The sequence below is a fragment of the Neodiprion lecontei genome, chromosome 2 (assembly GCF_021901455.1).
Source record: "Neodiprion lecontei isolate iyNeoLeco1 chromosome 2, iyNeoLeco1.1, whole genome shotgun sequence".
NCBI lineage: Eukaryota > Metazoa > Arthropoda > Insecta > Hymenoptera > Diprionidae > Neodiprion > Neodiprion lecontei.
In genome coordinates this window covers 40,273,332-40,297,666 of record NC_060261.1, presented here as the reverse complement: position 1 = coordinate 40,297,666, position 24,335 = coordinate 40,273,332, and the positions used below count along the sequence as shown (strand labels likewise).

Here is a 24,335-nt window from a genome sequence, read left to right as displayed (position 1 = left end):
TCCGCGGTTTCGGATGTCGCGGCGGTATCCGATGCACGAAGGATGAACTAAAAGCGGCGCGGAAAGGCGGGATGCGAATGCGGAGAATCCGTATTATAATATACAGCGGCGGGGAAGCGTTGCCCGAGGTCCTGTAGGAGCGCACCGATCCCTGGGGAGTCCCGCACACCGTATATCCCGGTATACATACGTCTGCACCCACGTGCCCCAGACTTACGTGCAGGTTACACGAGTACATGCATAATACACCAGATGACACGGCCAAGATATTGGACGCTAGACGCTAGACACATTCAGGGCGGTTCCCGCTGGGCCATGGGGTATATGCAATCTACGTGCGGCTAACCCATGAATTTTGCTGCGCACTCCTCCTGGCCGGCTTCGAGTCTTCCACCATCGTTCACAAGAAGTCTCGAAGCTTTTCCTGCACGAACAAATAACTCCCCTAGAGTTTTATAATTCCTTGGAGCCGATCGGAGTTCTTGTTACCTTCCTTAGTTTCATGCATCCGCTGTGTGCCGTCTTTTAGAACTAAGTCACTCGTCGGCGACTTGCCATAATGCGCAAATAACGAAGGAAAGTATCGCGGGGGAGGCTTTCAGCTGCGTACATAACAATAACTGCAACAACGGGCTGCTGCAGTTCTCTTCCGAGTCGTCCCGGAGCCCGCAGGCAGCGTGCAGTTGCACGTCACGCGGAAGGACGTCTCCTAGCTCCGTGATAGAAAAAGAATAAGTCATAGAAACGGAGGGAACGGGATGCAGGGAGTCCCGCGAGAGTACTGGGACGTGTTTAAATAAGGAGGAGCTCCCTCTCGGGGACAGGCCGAAGAGAGGTCGCCAACAGATTCCCTCCGAGTCCCCGTTGGATCGTAATTCTATTTTCTAACGAAAAGAAAAAAAGAAAAAAGAAAGGAAAGAAGGAAGGTAGACAGGAGCAGAAATAGACGAGAGGGAAAAGAGTAGCCGGGAATGAAGAGAAAAAAAGCCGGGTTTATGCTTGTTTGACCGCCGGGAATCAGGTTCTAAATTCGTAAGTTTTCCGTTCGGGTAATCGCATCGGAAAATATTACCTACCCTTCGGCTCACCGACACGAGGATAAGTTCCTTGATTGAGCTGTATTTCGCTGAACGACCCTTCGCCTCCGGAACATCTCCGAAAAACTTGACGATGAGAAACGCGTGAGGCTTTTTCACGCGCCGTTCCCAGACGCTGACACGATTCGTCATACCGTTTCACGGGCCTCTCGTTTTCCCTCCACCTTATGATACGCTGCTGCAGGCTGCCGCGTGACACTTATCTGAAATTCAACAAGATTCCGTTTGCCGAACAATTTTTTAACTCCGAATATCAGGGGCGGCCTCCGGAGGGTTTAGAGCTTTATCTCCGGCGGCGGACCCTTTTATGCATGTCAAACTCCCCCACTATCGTGGTTAGCCACGTTATAAGTCGCGGGTATAAGTTACGCGCTTCGAGGCTCTTCGCGAGGGCAATATTGGAGCCGAGGAAGACGGAAATATAATAATATCGGGTGCTCTGCTCTGAGGGAAAGGAGAGAAGAGGAGAGGAGAGGAAGCGAGAGAGGGAGCGTATCGAGACCAGCCGGATAGCCCGGCTTGAGTAGCAATAAAAGTCACCCCCGTAATAGAGAAATCCACCCCTACACTACAAGGCTACTCTACTACCATGCTCCTAATAATCCCTTCTATACGTCGAATGCGAGGGTCTTTTCCTGGAGGATATATGTACAGTTCGGTATTTCGCTGGAGAGGAGAAAAATAAAAAAGGGAAGAGGAAAAAGCGAAATAGAAAAGGAGTGAAAAGGCGAGAAAAAGAGGGACGGGGCGAAAGGTGAGGGAGATCCTGCAGCCAGCAGGAGAGATGAGACCGTGGGTAAAATTCAAATCCGTCAGTGACGGTGGTTGTAAGTCGGTACGTCGGTGATGCTTCCAAGTCATATACGTATAACGTAATATGCATACGCGCGTGCACGAGAAAAAAATATATACAATATCCCGAGCAAATCGAATTTGCCGGTCTCGGCAGTAACCAAGAAGCTCGAGAATTTCGATGTGAAATCAGCTTTTCACTAATCGAATTCACCGTCCTTGCGATGCGGCTATAATTCTTCGTTTCCTCGTTCTCAGTAGGTAGCTTTTGAGTCTGTAAGACGAGCTTCGTTCTCTGCCGGAAATGATTTTAAAGTGGATGGATACAAAAAAAGCGGAATAAGAATGCAAGAATAACACGCTGCAGGCTCTTTGCACGGAGCGAAAAAGGTCGGGACATCGGGGTGAAGAAGAACGAGATGCAAATCGCTCGGGGTTTCTTTTTCGGAGGGTCGACGGAGGTCAAGACGGTGCCGAAGACACGCGCTGTATCGGACACTTCCTGAGTAGCGTATTCGTTTCTTTTCTCTTCTTCTTCTTCTTCTTTTTTTTCGATCCTCTTTTTAATCCGCAGGACTTTTTTCAGCCCTCTGGTACCGGAGGCATGACGTCGGGATAAGGAATTGTTAATTCCGTGACACCGGAGCATCTGGATACCAACCGCAGAGGACAGCTGGACTTCCGGCGCTGCCTGTTTCCGTGTTCTCGTATTCTTGGCCTGCAGCTAATTAAAATTCTGGAGAATGAAAGCGTGGGCTCCTCGCCCCGCGTCCTTTGAAACAAAAGTAATTACAAGGATCCCTTTAACCCTCGCATAACGCGAGGTGTTCCGGCACTATCTCGGTAGTGTTACACTTACGTCAGATGTCTAACGCTTTTCCCAATCGCGGACAGCAATCCTTGGATGCCTCCGTGAAAGAAAACGTATTCACGGCCCATTGACTGAGGGGGGGAAGCTGGGGGATGACAGGGTCGTGCGAAAAGGGAAACCCGACTTTCCCGTATAAGCTGTAACTCCGAAAGTACGGTCACTCCGGTTCTCTCTACTCTACACCGTCCTGTGGAACGTGATCGGAATGTGGAGATGAAAGAGAGATGAAAAAAAACGCAAAAAAAGAAAATAATAAAAATATACACAGCTTGTCACCTTGTACAAACGGACAGCCCGAGGTTAACGAGGTTCGAAAATGTCTCGTCTTGACCCTCTCGAGGAGTATCAAATATCGGAGACCTCAACTCCGGGTGACTACAGGATACGTATAAAGAACAGTGTATGCCTATGTAACACAGATATGGAGAGATCTGATAGCTGGGAAAATTTTTTCAAGGCACGGGGTAGATTTAATATTGGAATTGGTTTTTCAAACGTCGTTCGAGTGCGATAAATAAAATTACTTCGGCTTTCAGCGATTTGCTCTACGGATATAACAATATAATGTGTGTTTCTGCACAAGGAAAAATAATGCTGGTAAAACTTTTCGTACCTATGATACATCTTTCATTAAAATTGAGCGGAAAAATAGTTCATGGAATTCAGATAATTATTTAGAGACTAGTTTTTGCATCTTTCAAGTTATTTCTCTACAAAATCCTTCAAGTAATATTTGAAATTTTTGGTGACAAATTTTATGCAAACCCAAGTCCACCTTCTTATTTGCAACTTTCTTCGTTTCGCAAACATTCAATTCTCGGCTCTTCTGCCGTATTACAATAATTTCCTTTTTTTTTTTTTGTGGGAATTTATTTTTTCCATCAATCTCTGAATCGTTATTCGCACATAGCATAACGCAAAGAAATTCGTAAAGAAAAATATCAGCACTCGGATTTAAGGAGCTGGTTTGTCGGAGCGGGAGAAATCTCTGTATTAGTCGGTGAAAATTTATTGCGAACGATACTTTTCTCCTCGATCTTAAGGGTAAGTACGCTAATATAGGAGACAAATGGTGAGTTTATACATCATGCATGCTTTGGGCCGGACTATCAGGACGTCCACAAATTGGAATCTTGTCCCCGGAGCGTAGTAAGAGACTTTCTCAATTCTGTGGCGATTAATCATTCGTAGATAACACCTAAAACGGTTAACAACGGACCGCAAAATACGCGAGCAGGATGCTTCGGTTAATGGTTTCACGGAACGCGCTACACGCTCACTCTCGGCAAAACATAGTCATGTATAACGTATCTACACGCTAAGCACACGGACGTGAAATCGGGTTACACAGACACATGAGCACGCCGGCACAGCAGCTTTACGAAACGTAATACACGGCCGCAAGCGCATAACTCGCTGACACGTAATGCTTTCTTTCCTGGGAGGCGTCACCCCTGAGGGACTCCGCATCCCGTAGGATGATAAATAATTTGACTCGTCGAGCGTTGAGGAACGTTATTCTCTGTGTACGATAAATTTGTAACTCTCGCTTTCGATGCTCGGAGAAAAAGAAAAAAAAGCTCATGCATACGTAATTGCGACGCGTTAGATATACGTAAATGTTAAAAAATAAATTTCCGTGCTACGGTTATTCCGCTTTGACTTTGAGACGAATTCTAGAGGCGGAAATGGGGAATTCATTTTGTGTGTGTATAATTGATCGCACTGTCGCAGAGTCGTTACGAGAACTCACGTATTCCGAAAGCTGTGGCACTTTGTAGGTACCAGAGGGCTGAGGGTTCCCGTGTTAAAGTGTTATCTCTTGGCATAAATCATGCAGGGCAAGGGAAGGCTCGAGTACCAAGGAAGGACGAGGTAAGAAACTGTGAATTTCATGTTTAATATTACTTTATGGCGGGAGCAGGCGGTTCATTGCAAACTTCCTTCGTAAATATATATCTCACCTCATTCAACGATTTACATTCGAAGTTTAAACACGTAATACGTATAAGGGAACATAGCTGTATTCGGGTTGTAAATACTGAGAATTTTCCACCTCATGAATTTCGACGAATCTCCGGAATTGCGAGCTTATAAATTTCATCACACACTCAATGATTATAATCTTTCCGCATCTTTCGGGATATATACCGTCACTCCTTTCCAACAACAGAAAATTATAATCGAACAAAGTCGTGGCAACGGCTCAGCCCCGTTCGTACGATCGCTTCGGAAAGAAGAACGAGCCCAGCTGCGGAGTTATAAATTGAAACATACGGCGAAACTTGCCGCTTTCCCTGATATACGATTAGCACTATACGTTTATTAGTCGAAGTGGCAAACTAGTTTCCCAACTCGCTAACAGCTGGCAGTGAAATAATTTCGACCCACCGGATAAACCGTAATAACACCCGGGGGGGGGGGGGGGTATGCTCAAAAACCAAAAGCTTCCGAGATTCAAAAATGAAACCTGACATACTTTTTTTTCTCTTTGTTACCAATTAAAAAAAAAAAAAAAAATACAACCCCCGCAGAAGTTTGAAATATTATCGAAAAAAATGTTCACCGGGAATTAGCCGCGCGAAAGAAAAAAGCACGGAATATCAAAAAATGCAGGGACGGTCTGCGAGCAAACAGCAACCATGCCCCTGGGCCATGCAAGTTCGAGAGTCCTATTTGCTAGGCGGTTAGTAGGTAAAGCGGGAACTTTTCAATGCCCGATATAAATTTAGCCGTCGCGCAGGAGTTTCCGCGGTTAGCCAGAAACGGTCGGACGTTTCTTTGACCGCATCTCGTTCTACGAACAACCTCGCAACAAAATCGCCTTCTACCCGCATCTCCCGTACACCGTATCCCGGATCCTGCGTTTCCCTCGCTCTTTGATGTGAATAAGCAATGGCTAAGTATGATAAATCACACTCGAGGATTCTAGAAGTTTGTCCTTTGACAGATGGTGTCCTTGCCTATGTGCAAAACGGGTAGACCAGAAGCTGAAGGATCCGAGTACAGGATCGATGCATCGCAAAGTAGGGAGAGACACGCTGTGTTAAACTCCACCCTTACTTTGTAAAGTGTGTTAATTTTGAAAATGGGATATCGTTTGTTTCCAGCATTATTTTAATTTAGTGTATTATGGATAATTGCTACGAGGTTACGTATTCGAAGTGAACCAACTTATTTATATTGTTCAGATAACTGCACGCAAAGTTAATCGCGTTGAATTTTTCTGGTTAATTCTAAATATCAGATTTCTAATCAAGTTTCCGAAATTTTTCACGGTAATTTGCAAATCCTCTGACTTTTCTCTGTCTTACATGTACGGTGAATACTAGATACGAATCTGGGAGAATATTTGGCAAAGAGATTGCTCGACTTCGCAAAGTAAGTATAATTACTGTCGACTGGTGTTACACGTAATCGAAAACATATACTAAACTAACGTATATGTAAACACGAGTATGCTCTCTGAGCATATAATTACACAAACACTTTGTGCGTCTAGCCTAGCCTGTATATAATGCGCTTTCCAACAAACAGCGTAGCATGTATAATAATAATAATAATAATAATGATAATAACGATAGTAGAGGAGGTGTGCGAATTCAAGATTTTGCTCCTGCAGGTTCTTAACAAGTAAATAAAAAGAGCAAACTTTTCGTTTCCCTGGTCCTACTGACAACGAGAGCATAAATATTCGCCAGCATTACGAGTTGACTCGGAAACCTCGTTACCTGTGTAACAAGCAGCGTTTTTTATTTAAAAAATAGAACGAGAATGGCGCAATATTCGGAGGCTCGGCTGAAACGATTCCCAGTATAAACTTGGGCGGTGTAAGTTCGTCTCCCAATTGTCAGTTTAATATCAACCTAAATTCTAAGCTCCCGGGTGAAAGTTGAAACTTTCCATAATTGGCTTTGTTGCTAAGATAGAATGGATCGTTGTCGACCCCCATTATGCGTCTCCTACAGGCCGGGATTAACCAGCTGCTTTTGAGGGTGACGATATGGTTAGTTTATTGTCTGACTAACCCGGAGGATGCTGCCACAAAGGGAGGAGATTGATACTTCATATTTGCGCGAGTGGAATTTAGTGGAAGGAATTTTTTATTTTCTTTTTTTTTCTCAATTTGCAATCGCGTAGCAGCAGCTGCCGTTATTCGTGGTTTAATAGAAAACGAACGAATGAAAAACACGGAACCATTGAAGATCATTTTTTTCACTCTTATTTACAATATCTTTTTATCGAACAACGGAATTGCTAATCGACACGTGACAGCGGTAAAATGAAGAGGAATTTTTCCAATGTCTCGAACGTCTCCATCTTCGAAAAAAGTGGAAGGAGTTGCGAGGCGTTTTTTTCTCATAATAACACCGAGCGAATAGAGAAAGGTTGCGGGGAAAAAAGTAAAGGTTGCCGAGGGGTGGCTAAGGAGTAAAAACGAGGCCAAAGATACAACGGGGAGCCACCACCTCGGTGAACCTTACGACGCTATTTCATGTAAATCACGATCTCCGAGCGCCTCGGCGAATGCCATATATGTATACTCGACGAATACCCCTAGGGTCAGACGGCGACTCGACGCACGTACGAAATGGTGTATGTATAATACGCAGACGCACAATCACGCTCGCCCATTTCAAACTCTACATGCATGCGGTCATGCACATATACACGTGTATGTACGTACACGCGGTGGGTATATTTGTTACGAGAGTTTACAACACCGGGGTTCGTCCTGGGGGTTCTGGGTGTCTACGACGGCGAAAAAGGGGGATGAGAAGATAAGTCCTGAGGGGGGGAGCATTCTCGGATCTCCGGAGACTCGGCATTCCCTCACGCCTGCAGACAGAAGCCCCTCGGCCAGACTAAGACCTGCCGGCGGACCATAAGGACGGTAAATATCAACCCCTGGGTAGGTAATTGTTGAAAGCACCGCAGGATTCTGCAGTTTTATCGCCTTCCTCTGGAAATCGATTATTCTTATAGCCATTCTCTGCTCTGCTTCTGAAACTTCTTATTCATGTCTTATTGTTGGCTACCTTTTTCTTTAATAATTTTGTTTTCTATACCACTGCAGGACAGTTGTTTCTGAATCGAATCTTCGACGTACGAAAAGTTCGTTTGATTTTATTAACAAATTTTTCAAATACGTTTGAGTTTTTGCAAGTTCTCGAAGCTCCCGACCGCCTTTACGTTACGAACGATTACACAGGCTCTGCAAACATCCCCCGGGTAGAAAAACGAGATGCAGCTTTCGCAGAGAGCTCATCTGTCAGCCGCATTTAGTCATGAACCAAGCGAGTCTGCCTAATTTACATTTACGATCATTCATCTCTGCTTTTCACTGAGTGTGTACACAAATTTTCCACGGCGTGGGCGTCTAGGTGACTAGGATTATGAAACCAGCTTATTAACCCATTCATCTCGGCGATGAATAATTGACTTGCTTAATTCTCTTTAATCTACCAAAGAATACCGAGGAATCTGCTAACGTGAATACATGCCAATTCGTATGCTAGCATCATCGTCGAGCGTATTGGGACAGCGCTTAATCGATTCCTCTCGAAAAATTACGTCGGAATAGTGCATCAAAGAATTTATTTCACCACTTTCCAGAATCGTCAAAATTTTTACCAAAAACACTGGGGGCTTAGCCTTGCTTTTTCTTTGGCAAAAATTCTTTCGTCTCAGAATCGATTCTTATGACCATTTCCTGACTAACTGAACCCTGAGGAACGCGAAAATGACAACAAAGAGAGCAAAGGACCAGCAGCGAAAAAATTACCAGCGAATGGAAGAAAGGCATTTAACATGGCGTAGGAGCAACAACTGAGAAAATACGATGAGTATAAGAAAAACTTCATTTATAAATTGACTTTGATACAGGCGATATGAAATAGTAAGAATATAATAACATACATATCGTGTCCTGCAGAAATGCACTGCGCCTGTGTGAAGAACAGAATTTGAACTATACTTACAAAATACAAAAATAACTATATCAAGAACATTCTTCGTATTCTGCTTGAAGTAACGTGTAAACCATTTTTTGTTTTTCTCAAATTCTCTGTGTCTTTAATTAAATTACTGTTTGGCTTGTTGTTTAAGTATTATACACTGACATCCAAACACTTGTACTAGAATTAAGGTATATTAAATAAACTGTAATTGAATTGAAACAAAATATTTGTAGCTATGAATTTTCCGTTTTCCTTCCCCTTCTTTCTGAAAACCCGGCATGAATTTCAAGCTTTTTGACAGTCACTTTTGATCCGTTACCCGCAACGTATTCGGCCTTAATTTATGATGCAAAAAATTTTAGCTCCAATTCTCTACGCAGGGAATATACGGTCGAAAGAATTAATATCAAAGAAATAACTCAAATGAATTCAAAAGATTTTAAATATTCATTTCAGTTAGTTTGCAACGAATCCCATCATAGATTTTTTTTAACATTCATTTGGCAATTAAAACCCAATTACCACTACCAAATTTTAGGAAAAACTCAGAAAATATGTTCAGCCTTCTACGCGTCTTCAACGTACTTCTAGCAAAGAGAAAGGAATTTCAGAATTTTTTAAATATTTTAAAAACTTCAGAACTTGATAAGTTTTAATTCATAATTTTGAAAGTTCTCAGGAAATCAAAAAAAAAATTCATCATACGAACATTGTTGAAATGATCAGAACTAAAAATGAAGTAGTTAAAAATATCTCCAAAATATTTGCAACTCAAAGTTGACTTTGTAAAAAAATTTGAACAAATAAATTGAATACCTCAGAGATGCTACTATCGTCTATATTTGTTTTGCTCATATATTAGTTTGATGTTCATTAAACTTCTTATATAATTGCGGCGTATAATACACATTTGAGTGCGTGAGATTTTCTCAATTTTTCAATTTCACCATGACGACGTTGCTTGAGTTACCAACGTTTTGCACGCCATAGTTGTTGGCTATGAAGAACTTCTTCTACCGGCATGGTCAGTTACTTGGTTGATACGTTGACCGAAGAACATAGAGACGGATACCCCTGGGTACATTTTTGTGACCAGTTTTCAGCGGGCAAGTGGGCCCAGGTGGGCCTGGGAGCGTAGGAAGGTTTCTGCTCTATCGACTCTACACAACGGGCTCGCACCGACATTCGTACCAGCCAAAGTGGTGTCGGTATGAAAGCTTGAGATTGAGTCGGCACAAAGCGAGCACGTAAGACTAGTTGTCGACTGCGACTTAGAAATGTCGATCAGCTCGATCATCCCCGTGAGAAGAAGCGTGACCTCGTCCACCACCAACCGCCGTCAACCACTTCCTACTACCTCTTACCATCTCCAACCACCTTCTACCACCCACTACCACCTCGTACCAACGTCTACCGCCGCCTACCAATTCCGCACACCTCCAACCACCTCCGACCACGTTCGTCCTCTTCGTCCCACTGCTCCGAAATGTATTTACATTACTATTCATAATTATTCTAACAACTTTTCATTTGCTCTCTCGATCTTGAATTATCATAGGCATAGAATCGAAACGTTGTTTTAGCTGGTCGCAAGTGATGTATCTGCGTTGGGTGGAGGAGCAGAATTGTTTTTCGAAAAGTATTCGGATGGAAAAAAATTCAGAGTAACTGTAATACATCACGGATGCGGTAATTTTGAACGAGATGAAATGGATGCTTCGTACATGAGACAGTATTTAACGCTGCGTAGTGATTTAAAGACCTAGAAAGGTGATAGGGAGAGAAAGAACGACGCTTCTTACCACTTCGAGTGTATTTTAACACACATTTGAAAGCTACGAGTAAAATTTTTCATCATCCAACTGTCGCAGAACGGCAGCGTTATTAGCCGAGCCGTTCACTGAAGAATATATCTTCAGTCAACGTCTGACCATCGAAGGGCCTGGCTGCTTGAGTCTGGAATCGGCAGGAGAGATGAAGTGTGTATTTCTTGTATGAAACGTGAAAACTGAAAGCATTATACATCAGATCATATCATCACACATCATACATCATACATCATCATACATAGTATTAAAGTTCGAAACCAAAGTTCGGATGTCGGATGTTCAGAAAGTGACGTCACCAATTCAAAATCAGCTAGCCGAATTCCTCAGTCTGGAAACAACCGCGCAGTAGAGCGGACGGATGAGAGTCGCGCTCCGCAAATTTCGAGTACCGGGTTCTCAACCTCCCGGATCCCGCGCTTCGGGTCCGCTACGTATTTCGAGTACCGGGTTCTCAACCTCCCGGATCCCACGCTTCGGGTCCGCTACGCGGTGAAACTCGACTTCCAGGATAAGCGCTCCGTGGTTCCCGGTTCATGTTTACAATAAATTATTTCAATTCGTTTTTCGCGCAATCCCAAATTCGGTAGCTGTCAGTCCGTTAATAAAATTTCTCGACTTCCAGAATAAGCGCTCCGTGGTTCCTGGTTCATGTTTACAATAAATTATTTCAATTCGTTTTTCGCCCAACCCCAAATTCGGTAGCTGTCAGTCCGCTAATAAAATTTCTCGACTTCCAGGATAAGCGCTCCGTGGTTCCTGGTTCATGTTTACAATAAATTATTTCAATTCGTTTTTCGCCCAACCCTAAATTCGGTAGCTGTCAGTCCGCTAATAAAATTTCTCGACTTCCAGGATAAGCGCTCCGTGGTTCCTGGTTCATGTTTACAATAAATTATTTCAATTCGTTTTTCGCCCAACCCTAAATTCGGTAGCTGTCAGTCCGCTAATAAAATTTCTCGACTTCCAGGATAAGCGCTCCGTGGTTCCTGGTTCATGTTTACAATAAATTATTTCAATTCGTTTTTCGCGCAACCCCAAATTCGGTAGCTGTCAGTCCGCTAATAAAATTTCTCGACTTCCAGGATAAGCGCTCCGTGGTTCCTGGTTCATGTTTACAATAAATTATTTCAATTCGTTTTTCGCCCAACCCCAAATTCGGTAGCTGTCAGTCCGCTAATAAAATTTCTCGACTTCCAGGATAAGCGCTCCGTGGTTCCTGGTTCATGTTTACAATAAATTATTTCAATTCGTTTTTCGACCAACCCCAAATTCGGTAGCTGTCAGTCCGCTAATAAAATTTCTCGACTTCCAGGATAAGCGCTCCGTGGTTCCTGGTTCATGTTTACAATAAATTATTTCAATTCGTTTTTCGCGCAATCCCAAATTCGGTAGCTGTCAGTCCGCTAATAAAATTTCTCGACTTCCAGGATAAGCGCTCCGTGGTTCCTGGTTCATGTTTACAATAAATTATTTCAATTCGTTTTTTGCGCAACCCCAAATTCGGTAGCTGTCAGTCCGCTAATAAAATTTCTCGACTTCCAGGATAAGCGCTCCGTGGTTCCTGGTTCATGTTTACAATAAATTATTTCAATTCGTTTTTCGCCCAACCCCAAATTCGGTAGCTGTCAGTCCGCTAATAAAATTTCTCGACTTCCAGGATAAGCGCTCCGTGGTTCCTGGTTCATGTTTACAATAAATTATTTCAATTCGTTTTTCGACCAACCCCAAATTCGGTAGCTGTCAGTCCGCTAATAAAATTTCTCGACTTCCAGGATAAGCGCTCCGTGGTTCCTGGTTCATGTTTACAATAAATTATTTCAATTCGTTTTTCGCGCAATCCCAAATTCGGTAGCTGTCAGTCCGCTAATAAAATTTCTCGACTTCCAGGATAAGCGCTCCGTGGTTCCTGGTTCATGTTTACAATAAATTATTTCAATTCGTTTTTTGCGCAACCCCAAATTCGGTAGCTGTCAGTCCGCTAATAAAATTTCTCGACTTCCAGGATAAGCGCTCCGTGGTTCCTGGTTCATGTTTACAATAAATTATTTCAATTCGTTTTTCGCCCAACCCCAAATTCGGTAGCTGTCAGTCCGCTAATAAAATTTCTCGACTTCCAGGATAAGCGCTCCGTGGTTCCTGGTTCATGTTTACAATAAATTATTTCAATTCGTTTTTCGCGCAACCCCAAATTCGGTAGCTGTCAGTCCGCTAATAAAATTTCTCGACTTCCAGGATAAGCGCTCCGTGGTTCCTGGTTCATGTTTACAATAAATTATTTCAATTCGTTTTTCGCGCAATCCCAAATTCGGTAGCTGTCAGTCCGCTAATAAAATTTCTCGACTTCCAGGATAAGCGCTCCGTGGTTCCTGGTTCATGTTTACAATAAATTATTTCAATTCGTTTTTTGCGCAACCCCAAATTCGGTAGCTGTCAGTCCGCTAATAAAATTTCTCGACTTCCAGGATAAGCGCTCCGTGGTTCCTGGTTCATGTTTACAATAAATTATTTCAATTCGTTTTTCGCGCAACCCCGAATTCGGTAGCTGTCAGTCCGCTAATAAAATTTCTCGACTTCCAGGATAGTTCCTGGTTCATCTTTACAATAAATTATTTCGATTCGTTTTTCGCGCAAGCCCAAATTCAGTAGCTGTCAGTACGCTAATAAAATTTCTATAACTTTATAATCTTCTCATAATCTTTCTGGTAGATTAAATCGATAAAAAAATTATATCAAACCTTGCACATTATTTTTGATTTGTTCTCATGCTGAAAATATTTATTAGTATTCGGGGTATAACTCGAGGTGGTTGAAGGTGGTCGGAGGTGGACGAGAAGGAGGACGAGGAGGACTAGGATTTGTGCTGGGTGAGTAAAACACTTTTATAATATTTGATGGCAATTGTAATTATATTTCATCTGAAATATTACAAACTTGTCACGTTTACAATAAATTATTTCAATTCATTTTTCGTGCAAGCACATATTCAGTAGCTATGAATAATCTTATACAATTTATTATATTATTAATTAATTAATTAATATTCTTATAATATTTGATGGCAATTGTAATTATATTTCATCTGAAATATTTCAAACTTGTCACGTTTACAATAAATTATTTCAATTCATTTTCCGTGCAAGCACATATTCAGTAGCTATGAATAATCTTATACAATTTATTACATTTTTAATTAATTGATTAATTACATTAATCCTTACACAATATTTTTGATGTGTTCCTATACTAAAAATAGTCATTACTATTCCAGGTATTACCCGAGGTGGTCGGAGGTGGACGAGGAGGAGGACGAGCTGGACGAGGAGGAGGACGAGGTGGACGAGGAGGAGGCGGGGTGGGTCGTGGGAGAGGACCGCTCCTCTCCTTAGAGGAGGGGAGGGGGAGTGGTGGGCGGGGCGGGGGAAGGGAAGGGAAGGGAAGGGGATGGGAGGGGCGGGCGGCGGGGAGGGGGAGGGATGGGGCGGGGGCGGGGGAGGGGGAGGGGCGGGGGAGGGGGAGGGGCGGGGGAGGGGGAGGGGCAAGGGGGAGGGGGGTGGGGGAAGGGAGGGCGGGAGAGCGGGAGGGCGGGAGGGCTGGAGGGCGGGTGGTGTTCTGCTCTATCAATTTTAACGGGTCGCACCGACATCCGTCCTCTACACTCCCTCCCCTCCCCCCCCCCCGCCCTCCCTCCCTCCCTCCCTCCCGCCCTCCCTCCCTCCCGCCCTCCCCCCCCCCCCCCCCCCCCCCCCCCCCCCCCCCCCCCCCCCCCCCCCTCCCCGCCGCCCATCCCTCCCCATCCCCATCCCCTTCCCTTCCCTTCCCTTCCCTTCCCTTCCCTGCCCTTCCCTTCCCTTCCCCCTCCCCGCCCACCTCTCCCCCTCCCCTCCTCTGAGGAGAGGAGAGGTCCTCTCCCACGACACACCCCGCCTCCTCCTCGTCCACCTCGTCCTCCTCCTCGTCCACCTCCGACCACCTCGGGTAATACCTGGAATAGTAATGACTATTTTTAGTATAGGAACATATCAAAAATATTGTGTAAGGATTAATGTAATTAATCAATTAATTAATAATGTAATAAATTGTATAAGATTATTCATAGCTACTGAATATGTGCTTGCACGGAAAATGAATTGAAATAATTTATTGTAAACGTGACAAGTTTGTAATATTTCAGATGAAATATAATTACAATTGCCATCAAATATTATAAGAATATTAATTAATTAATTAATAATATAATAAATTGTATACGATTATTCATAGCTACTGAATATGTGCTTGCACGAAAAATGAATTGAGATAATTTATTGTAAATGTGACAAGTTTGTAATATTTCAGATGAAATATAATTACAATTGCCATCAAATATTATAAAAGTGTTTTACTCACCCAGCACAAATCCTAGTCCTCCTCGTCCTCCTTCTCGTCCACCTCCGACCACCTTCAACCACCTCGAGTTATACCCCGAATACTAATAAATATTTTCAGCATGAGAACAAATCAAAAATAATGTGTAAGGTTTGATATAATTTTTTTATCGATTTAATCTACCAGAAAGATTATGAGAAGATTATAAAGTTATAGAAATTTTATTAGCGTACTGACAGCTACTGAATTTGGGCTTGCGCGAAAAACGAATCGAAATAATTTATTGTAAAGATGAACCAGGAACCACGGAGCGCTTATCCTGGAAGTCGAGAAATTTTATTAACGGACTGACAGCTACCGAATTTGGGGTTGGGCGAAAAACGAATTGAAATAATTTATTGTAAACATGAACCAGGAACCACGGAGCGCTTATCCTGGAAGTCGAGAAATTTTATTAGCGGACTGACAGCTACCGAATTTAGGGTTGCGCGAAAAACGAATTGAAATAATTTATTGTAAACATGAACCAGGAACCACGGAGCGCTTATCCTGGAAGTCGAGAAATTTTATTAGCGGACTGACAGCTACCGAATTTGGGGTTGCGCGAAAAACGAATTGAAATAATTTATTGTAAACATGAACCAGGAACCACGGAGCGCTTATCCTGGAAGTCGAGAAATTTTATTAGCGAACTGACAGCCACCGAATTTGGGGTTGCGCGAAAAACGAATTGAAATAATTTATTGTAAACATGAACCAGGAACCACGGAGCGCTTATCCTGGAAGTCGAGAAATTTTATTAGCGGACTGACAGCTACCGAATTTGGGGTTGGGCGAAAAACGAATTGAAATAATTTATTGTAAACATGAACCAGGAACCACGGAGCGCTTATCCTGGAAGTCGAGAAATTTTATTAGCGGACTGACAGCTACCGAATTTGGGGTTGCGCGAAAAACGAATTGAAATAATTTATTGTAAACATGAACCAGGAACCACGGAGCGCTTATCCTGGAAGTCGAGAAATTTTATTAGCGGACTGACAGCTACCGAATTTGGGATTGCGCGAAAAACGAATTGAAATAATTTATTGTAAACATGAACCGGGAACCACGGAGCGCTTATCCTGGAAGTCGAGTTTCACCGCGTAGCGGACCCGAAGCGTGGGATCCGGGAGGTTGAGAACCCGGTACTCGAAATACGTAGCGGACCCGAAGCGCGGGATCCGGGAGGTTGAGAACCCGGTACTCGAAATTTGCGGAGCGCGACTCTCATCCGTCCGCTCTACTGCGCGGTTGTTTCCAGACTGAGGAATTCGGCTAGCTGATTTTGAATTGGTGACGTCACTTTCTGAACATCCGACATCCGAACTTTGGTTTCGAACTTTAATACTATGTATGATGATGTATGATGTATGATGTATGATGTACGGTGTATGATGTACGATGTATGATGATATGATATGATGTATAATAATTTTAGTTTTCACATTTCATACGAGAAATACGCACTTCATCTCTCCTGCCGATTCCAGACTCAAGCGGCCAGGCCCTTCGATGGTCAGCCGTTGACTGAAGATATACGTATTCTTCAGTGAACGGCTCGGCTAATAACGCTGCCGTTCTGCGACAGTTGGTTGATAAAAATTCTTGCTCGTACCTTCCAAATGTGAGTTAAAATATACTCCAAGTTTTAAGAAGCTTCATTCTCCCTCTCCTTATCAAAGAAAAAAAATCGCCGACAATCACCTTTTGAGGACCTTAAATCAGGACACTGCGTTAAGAGCATCCATTTCATCTCGATTAAAATTAGCGCATCCGTCATGTATCACAGTTACTCTGCATTTTTTCCATACAAACACTTTTCGAAATACAATTCTGCTTCTCTACCCAACATGGAGACTTCACTTGCGACTAGCTAAAACAGCGTTTCGATTCTATGCCTACAAAAATTCAAGATCGAGAGAGCAAATGAAAAATTGTTGGAATAATTATGAATATTAATGGTATGGAATACATCGAGCGCGAGTCGAATAGAATCCCATTTCAAAACGAATTATTCCTCTATTTTCTTATTATAGATGCATTATTGTAGGTAATCTAGTTCGTCTCCTGGAAAATTATAAAATTTTTAGCATACATCACGTATTAATCGTAAATGGATCATATTTATGAATATCGGACATGGACCGCATATATATATACATATATACTCTTTGGTCTCTGCATCATTATTACATCTGATGTATTATTATTTGTGATCTATGTATACACTCTTCTCTCGGGTACCTATACTTAAATTAAATCACTATTTTGCCGCGAATTTTGGAAGAAATTTACTCTTGTAAATTTACCGACTTGAATCGCCCACAAGTCGGTAAATACACACAGGCCAAGTACTAGCTTGGGCTTATCATCGCGAAGACTGTGTTACTCGGAAGATGAATGCAGCCAGCATGATGTCGAAATTGGTAACTCTCTGATGTTCCTCAATAAGTTCTAAACTCTACCGTTGGAACATCTCAGGGGGCGCAAGCGCTGTTCGGAAATTGACTGAAACTACTGTCAGTACTGAAAATCTACAGTATACGTCACTTGGACTATACCATTTTCAGTAGTGACAGTACTTTCAGTCAATTTCCGAACACGCCCTTTGTATTCTTCAGTCAACGGTTGATAACACATTAAGGCCGTGTTCGTAAATTGACTGACAGTACTCAAAATTCCCTAGGACAGAGTCAGAGCTATCCACGAACTTGGAAGCGCAAAAGAGATAAAAGATTGCTGACAGTACTGTCAGTCAATTTTCGAACACGGCCTAAACTGCCAATCCCCCCCAAACCCGGCCAGACTCGCCAAACTGTTACGAAAAATAACCCAGGACTGTGAGTCTTTATATATATATCTTCAGTCAACGTTTTAAAAAACATCGAATTGTCACCGAATTGAACACTATCAACGCATCGCTCATTGCTTTTCGCATGCCAAATACAGCAGAGTGCTGGTCGGTTACTGACATGGATATACCGACCACGCACCTCAATCATTATTTCAAATAGCCTATTTCATGTCAGCTGCAATCACGCGCGTCCCTTGCAAGTAGCGCCAGTAGAGGCGCCAGGAGTCTTCCTGTTCCGTGTATTTCCTCCTGTAGACCCCTCCAAGGGCGCGTTTCGATCCTCGGCCATTTCCTCAGTGGCTGTTGCTTTGGACGGTTAGGTCTCGTGTTGCGTCGACGCGTAAGTAATAATATTTCCACCTGAACTTTTGGACGGTCTAAATTCAGTTTCAACGTATTTTTGCTCCGTTCTGAAACAATTTCATAACAGATACGAATCACATTACTTCTATATTCATCGCCATACTTGGTTAACCTCATTCAACGCCACGTGCGCGGCTGTAATTCTTTTCCCATGCATCCAGATCTTCGAGCTAGATTTTACTTTTATGCCAATTAAGGCATCCTTAAACTAGAAAACTATCGGATTCACAAATCATTTTCTTAACATATTGAACGTCACGAAAATAAATTGCATGTACGGAGCTCAATATTTCTCCAATGGTGGAGTTAGATGATTGGAAATTGAATTTAGTTATTGTAATTCCAGGTAACACGTGCTCACAATGGTGAACGGAAGAATTCCGTCAGTCTTTTCAAAGACTTACGTAACTCCGAGAAGGCCTTACGAGAAGGCTCGTCTTGATCAGGAGTTGAAAATCATCGGAGAATATGGACTCCGTAACAAACGAGAAGTTTGGCGTGTCAAATACACTTTGGCCAAAATTCGTAAAGCTGCTCGTGAGCTGCTTACGCTCGAAGAGAAAGATCCCAAGCGACTTTTTGAAGGTAAATTTCAAACATCGAGTCTGTGATTAAACAGAGATACAAAATTATTGTCGAGCTATGCCTTTGTGCTAGCTGTAGGTACCGAGATGATGAATTAAAAGTATTTTGACACCTCTTGTCTGAATTAAAACTGCTGAATATACTAAGATTTTTCTGAATAATTGCTAAAATCAATCTATGTTATTTATGTACGTTACAATTGATTAATCGTCACTTATTAATTATCACAGGTAATGCATTGCTGCGTCGTTTGGTAAGAATCGGTGTTTTGGATGAAGGACGTATGAAACTTGATTACGTCCTTGGTTTGAAAATTGAAGATTTTCTTGAAAGACGTCTTCAGACCCAAGTGTTCAAACTGGGATTAGCCAAGTCCATCCATCACGCCCGTGTATTGATTCGGCAAAGACATATTCGGTGCGTTGTAGTATATATTTGAATAAGAATTATTGCATTTGAAAACATATAATATTCTGTCGATTAGCGTAGCTAATCATTTCATGGATCGATGAACATACAACTTCAAATAATCCCAAAGATGCTTAAAGAGTATTTGTTTCTTCAGATACAGATCCGAAAACAGCTGAAATCTGGTTAATGCTTGATGCACCTGGGATTTTAGATCATGTTATATTTTTAGCAGGCCACTTGGTTGTTAAAGTAATTTAACAATCAACGTCTGATGATTAGACAGCACTGGAATAATAATCTAAATTCGATTTGCTGCTCTATTGGTATAATGCATTTTTTTCGTTAATTCAATTCTGTATGCTGACGCTAAATTGAGCCATAATATAGGTACTGATCATCAAATCCCACAATGCTTACTTTAGACTATATTTAATTTCAGTGTGCGCAAACAAGTCGTGAACATCCCGTCGTTCATTGTACGCCTGGACTCTCAAAAGCATATCGACTTCTCGTTGAAATCACCATTTGGTGGTGGCCGCCCTGGTCGTGTAAAGAGGAAGAACCTGCGCAAAGGAAGCAGTGGTGATACCCAAGAGCCCGAAGATGATTAGACAGTGTATAACTTGACACATCTTAAATAAACAAAAAAATTCAATTACGTAGCATTTGTTTTTAAAAACAATCCATTATCAGTATCCCGCTCATAAATCCTTTCCACTATTTCTAAACCATGTAATTTCAGGACTACATGTATAGTTGCGAAATTTTTCACGTTTAGAATTATATTAACAGGAATATGATTGATAAAGTGTTTACACGCCTAATTATACTTGATGATTTTTTTAATCATTTATCATACGCATCTTGTAAATTTTGCACATGACTTAGTGCGTTGGTTGGCGTTGATATCTCCTTACCACCGATAAGCATAGTATTGAATAACACAATGATTATATTTTTATTTAAAATTAATTTAAGAAGTACATTTATATACATAAAAAATTTAGGACTGTTACAATGAAGGTAAGTAATAATGGATATTACTTCGTGCATATGCAATATTAATAATATAGATTTGTGTAACTTATCATCTATTCTCATGATACCTATTTTATTACCCCTAATTTGTATCAATTTATTATGAATGATACCGGAATGTCAAAAGTTTATTTGTTTGAACCAAACTTGATCATTAACTTGCTGGCAAACTTACAACTTGGCATTGAACAAAATCAACAACGCCTCGAATATGATTGTTCGAAACACGAAACTTTCCAATCGTCACTTAAATTCATAGGCCCAAAGATGGATACCATAGCTTAATCAACTCGTGATAAAGTATATATGTATACACTTTTTAAATCACATTTTAGTACGCAAGTTTTCAGATTTTGTACAGCAATGATTGCCGTGAATATTATAGTTACGCGACAACATTGAGTAAAATATTTTAAATGGTTTCGCACTAAACTAAATGAATTAATCAAATAATTGATTCTAAATTATAAATAATTAAATATCATCTATATCTAATTTATCACCTAAAATATAGTATAGAGCAGTTTTACACCTAATCAATATTACATTTAAATAGACGTGCTTATGATTTTAAAACTTAATCATGCATTATGTTCATAGTACGTAAATTATACACAGAGTAGGCTGGGCTCACACTTACAATATACAACGAGTAATTTTTATTCATTTTTCTTTTATCAGTAATTTTTGGGCAACATGTAACGGACACTTGAGATTCGTGTGATAAAACATTATCTATAGTTTAATAATATATAGATATACAATATGCATATAGTTTATATGTTTGTATCACGGAGTAGTAAGAAGGAGACACACTCAAGCAGCGCTCGGCTCAAAAGTTGGTCCAGTTTTTGGGACAACGTAAGAGGGAATTGTCAGAGTGCAATTTAACGTATAGCGCTCGCCCCCCTTCCCCTTATGGATCTTACGATTCGCAGTTTGCCACCTTTATCTCGGATTTAATGTCAGTTGAGGTTGGAAAAGCAATTACTCGGTTTTCACTGGTTTATCACTCGCTTCAAATGCGTATTTTACGAATTTACGAAGTATATTTGTAGCATGGAGGTTTATAATTTACGATCGCCGCCCTTCTTTTTTATTACATTTTATAACGAAAATTTCACCGTTTTCCGCAAGAGACGCTTATATCACATTCAGACAATTCTTCTTACGTTTCCTCAAAACTGGGGACAAGTTTTATCGCTGAGTCTTATCTACTTCCTACTACCGTGTGGTTTGTATATAGAATATTCTTTTAATTGTTTGTCAAGTTGTGTGTGTTGCACATATTTGTATATGTATATCTACTTAAATTCGTTTAATAATAAATTTTATATATTTTCCTTATCTTCGTAAAATGCACGACACAAAAATAAATGCTTGTACTTAAATTACATTTTCTTCCATCCTCATACTCTCACTTAACTTTAGTTCCACTAACTTTTTACAAAATATCACAAAAATCGCACCAGCCTTTGTTTGTAGCAGAAAACCAAATTAGCTAAAGAATCATCCCTACAAAATTATTCTCCTACTTCAACCGTCTCTTCTATCAATTTTAAATTGTATTATGCTTGTTACGTAAAAACTATGTCTCTAAACTCTATACATAATACATCAAATAATGCGATAAAAACTTTAGTGTTATTTTTGTATATATACTTTAAGCAAGCGAATGCTGTACAAGGATAGAAAAAAAATTAAATTGTTCATTCTTCTCGAATAAAGCACATTTGATAAGCGCCAGTGACCAGCACAACGCATTTAAGAAAATCCCAGCAACGATTGCAAAGGAAAAAAAATTAATCTAACATTACTGTCTTTTATAAATTTATGCATGTTCTTCGCAGACTGAACTTATGCATACATTTATTTCTTATATTATTTCATAACTACAATAATTCGATATTCAAGAATACAAACATCAAAAGACTGGGGTTTTATCTGTATACATCCCGTCCACAGTTGTTACTAAAATTGTGTTTCTATAATCAGTGTATAACGTGGTGAAAATTTATTCGATCATATTGAACTCCATTATTGGTCCATGAATTTGAATTATTTCTAAGCGAAATTATATTTCAAAAAACGTTCGTTGTCTGCTAGCAAGACACTAATTCAACATTTTTTATCCGAATAAAAATATTGATTCGTTTTTATAGAATACTTTTCGAGCAATTGGAAAGTCATCAAACTATGGCGGTTTAATTTTGTTATTGATCAATATGGACTGCAAGTAACTTTTTCAAGATCAAAGAACATCACTATAGAATAATTTTCTACGCCAATTTTTAATACTTAAGATAATAATTACAAATGATTCCATCATTTCCACGCAAGTTACGACTAATAATGAAACGAATCAAATAGGATTAACGAAACATTGCGATAAGTACCATAGTCACTTGATTTTTTCACGCTCTCAGCCGTCTCAGCATATCTTTCAACCGCAAGTTCTGTTATGGTATGCAACTCCCAACTCTGCCGTGAATAAATTGTTCTACCTAATAGGACATTCATACATATTCATTGCGTATGCATGTAACTGCATCGAGCAGAAAATCTCATATTACCACAAAATAGTACACTTCTCAACAACATAACAAATATTTATTCATACCTAGGCTATCTAACACCGTGCAATCGAACGAATCCGTAGCTCAGCCACGTTCTCCTATCAACTTTAGAGACAAGCTACCAAAACGCTTGTCTTATGATTTACTTCATGCACGTACTTTCATCTAGGTTTCCTTTAATATTTCAATAACTTAAAGTTTCACATTGAAACAGCCGATACCTTTGATAAACCCTGCATTCCGCCCAAGGAACGATTCATCGTTACTTGTACATTTGCATCAAGATACTTTGACGGATTTGAAGACAAGGCAATAGCGTACCATGGCTCGGTAACGAACCCGCTATTATTCAGTTATTCATAACTCCTTGGTTTGTGTCGATACCGGTTTCACTTAGCTTCATCCTGCTCCATTGGTTCTTCGGAGACCTCGCGGGAATGTTCTGGTGTAGTCCTGTACAAAATGAGAAGAAAATAATGTAGTAATTGATACTTCGATTACTGCTACGTATTCTCAATTAAGAGTGCAATGTTAACTATCGTATTAAGATGGCTTATATACCTACGTGAGATTGGTCGGCTGCTGCATAGAAAGAGAGGCCATTGCGGAAACTGTGTCGGTTTCGTCACGCTCTTTTTGACTTGACTCAATCACACTCATCCCCACCGTGTGTGCGGCCAATTTGACACACGGCCAATGCGACATCTATGATCGTACATGAAAAAAGAAAGATATTGCTAACATCATCCAATACATTAGACGTAAAGATATTGTAATCTTTAATCAACTGAACGCACTTGAATTGCTATAGTCTTTTGCAATGTGTCAATAGCGTTTTGGCACGGCGCTCGTGTCAATTCCTCTTCACGAAGCGGCGTGGGTTCATCACCAAGTAGGGCTCTGACGCACTCCTGTGCAGAGTCGCATATAGCAGCTAAATCATAGCCTCCCTCGAGAGCCAGTACAACTTTTCCATCAGCTAAGGTTAGCAGTTCTTGCGTCATTCTTCCAAAGCACGCAGGGCTAACTTTGTACCCTCCTAAGGGTGCGGCATGACCTATAGCTGCGTCAAAACCCGCCGAGACAATGACTATATCAGGATCAAAGTCCTTGGCAATAGGCATTACAACAGTACGAAACGCAGCCAAGTACTCGGCATCCCCCATCGGTGGGTTTAAGCCACCAGACCAGGCTATGTTGACATTGCAGCCAAGTCCTTCACCTGCACCGCATTCTGTGGGACCTCCTGTTCCTGGGAAGAAATTACCCTCATCGTGTCTGTGAATAGACATGTACAAAACACGAGGGTCATCGTAGAACATTTGCTGGGTTCCGTTTCCGTGGTGAACATCCTTGAAAACGTAGAAAGAATAGGGTTCAAAATAGAATTGGACAAATTCTTGATTCTAAATAATTAACGTAAAGTTTGTCCAACACATTATATAATGAAGCAACGAACATATTTTACAGGATAACTATAGCTGGAAGAACTCGTTTTATCTAGGCAGCTTGAACAATACACTTATCAATCTGATTAATGCCTCTTTTCCAT

The 24,335-nt window shown here is 41.1% G+C and overlaps 2 protein-coding genes across 18 annotated transcripts in view; one reads left to right on the top strand and one right to left on the bottom strand.

Moving 5' to 3' along the window:
- The first annotated feature begins 629 nt into the window (after window positions 1-629).
- On the top strand, window positions 630-19,827 carry LOC107216567 (40S ribosomal protein S9). 2 transcript variants are annotated; one of them, XR_006902910.1, is made up of 6 exons: window positions 630-653; window positions 18,108-18,150; window positions 18,520-18,758; window positions 18,989-19,175; window positions 19,324-19,492; window positions 19,609-19,827. XR_006902910.1 is itself a non-coding variant. In XM_046731843.1 (5 exons), exons 3-5 carry the CDS (start codon window positions 18,536-18,538, stop codon window positions 19,778-19,780), a joined length of 582 nt encoding a protein of 193 aa, XP_046587799.1. In that variant the 5' UTR covers window positions 630-653; window positions 18,108-18,150; window positions 18,520-18,535; the 3' UTR covers window positions 19,781-19,827. The 2 variants fall into 2 exon arrangements, 1 of the variants encoding a protein (XP_046587799.1); XM_046731843.1 differs by lacking the exon at window positions 19,324-19,492.
- A 276-nt stretch (window positions 19,828-20,103) lies between these two features.
- LOC107216568 (histone deacetylase 4) overlaps window positions 20,104-24,335 on the bottom strand; it is a 106,313-nt gene continuing 102,081 nt past the window's right edge. For 15 of the 16 annotated variants that reach the window (XM_046731824.1, XM_046731825.1, XM_046731827.1 and 12 more), the window contains 3 exons: window positions 23,581-24,135; window positions 23,349-23,488; window positions 20,104-23,236 (listed from right to left, as the gene is read on the bottom strand). In XM_046731824.1, coding sequence (XP_046587780.1) covers window positions 23,173-23,236; window positions 23,349-23,488; window positions 23,581-24,135 — 759 coding nt within the window. In that variant the 3' untranslated portion in view covers window positions 20,104-23,172. Of the gene's footprint in view, window positions 23,237-23,344; window positions 23,489-23,580; window positions 24,136-24,335 lie in introns of all 16 variants that reach the window. The other variant, XM_046731831.1, reaches the window with a different exon arrangement.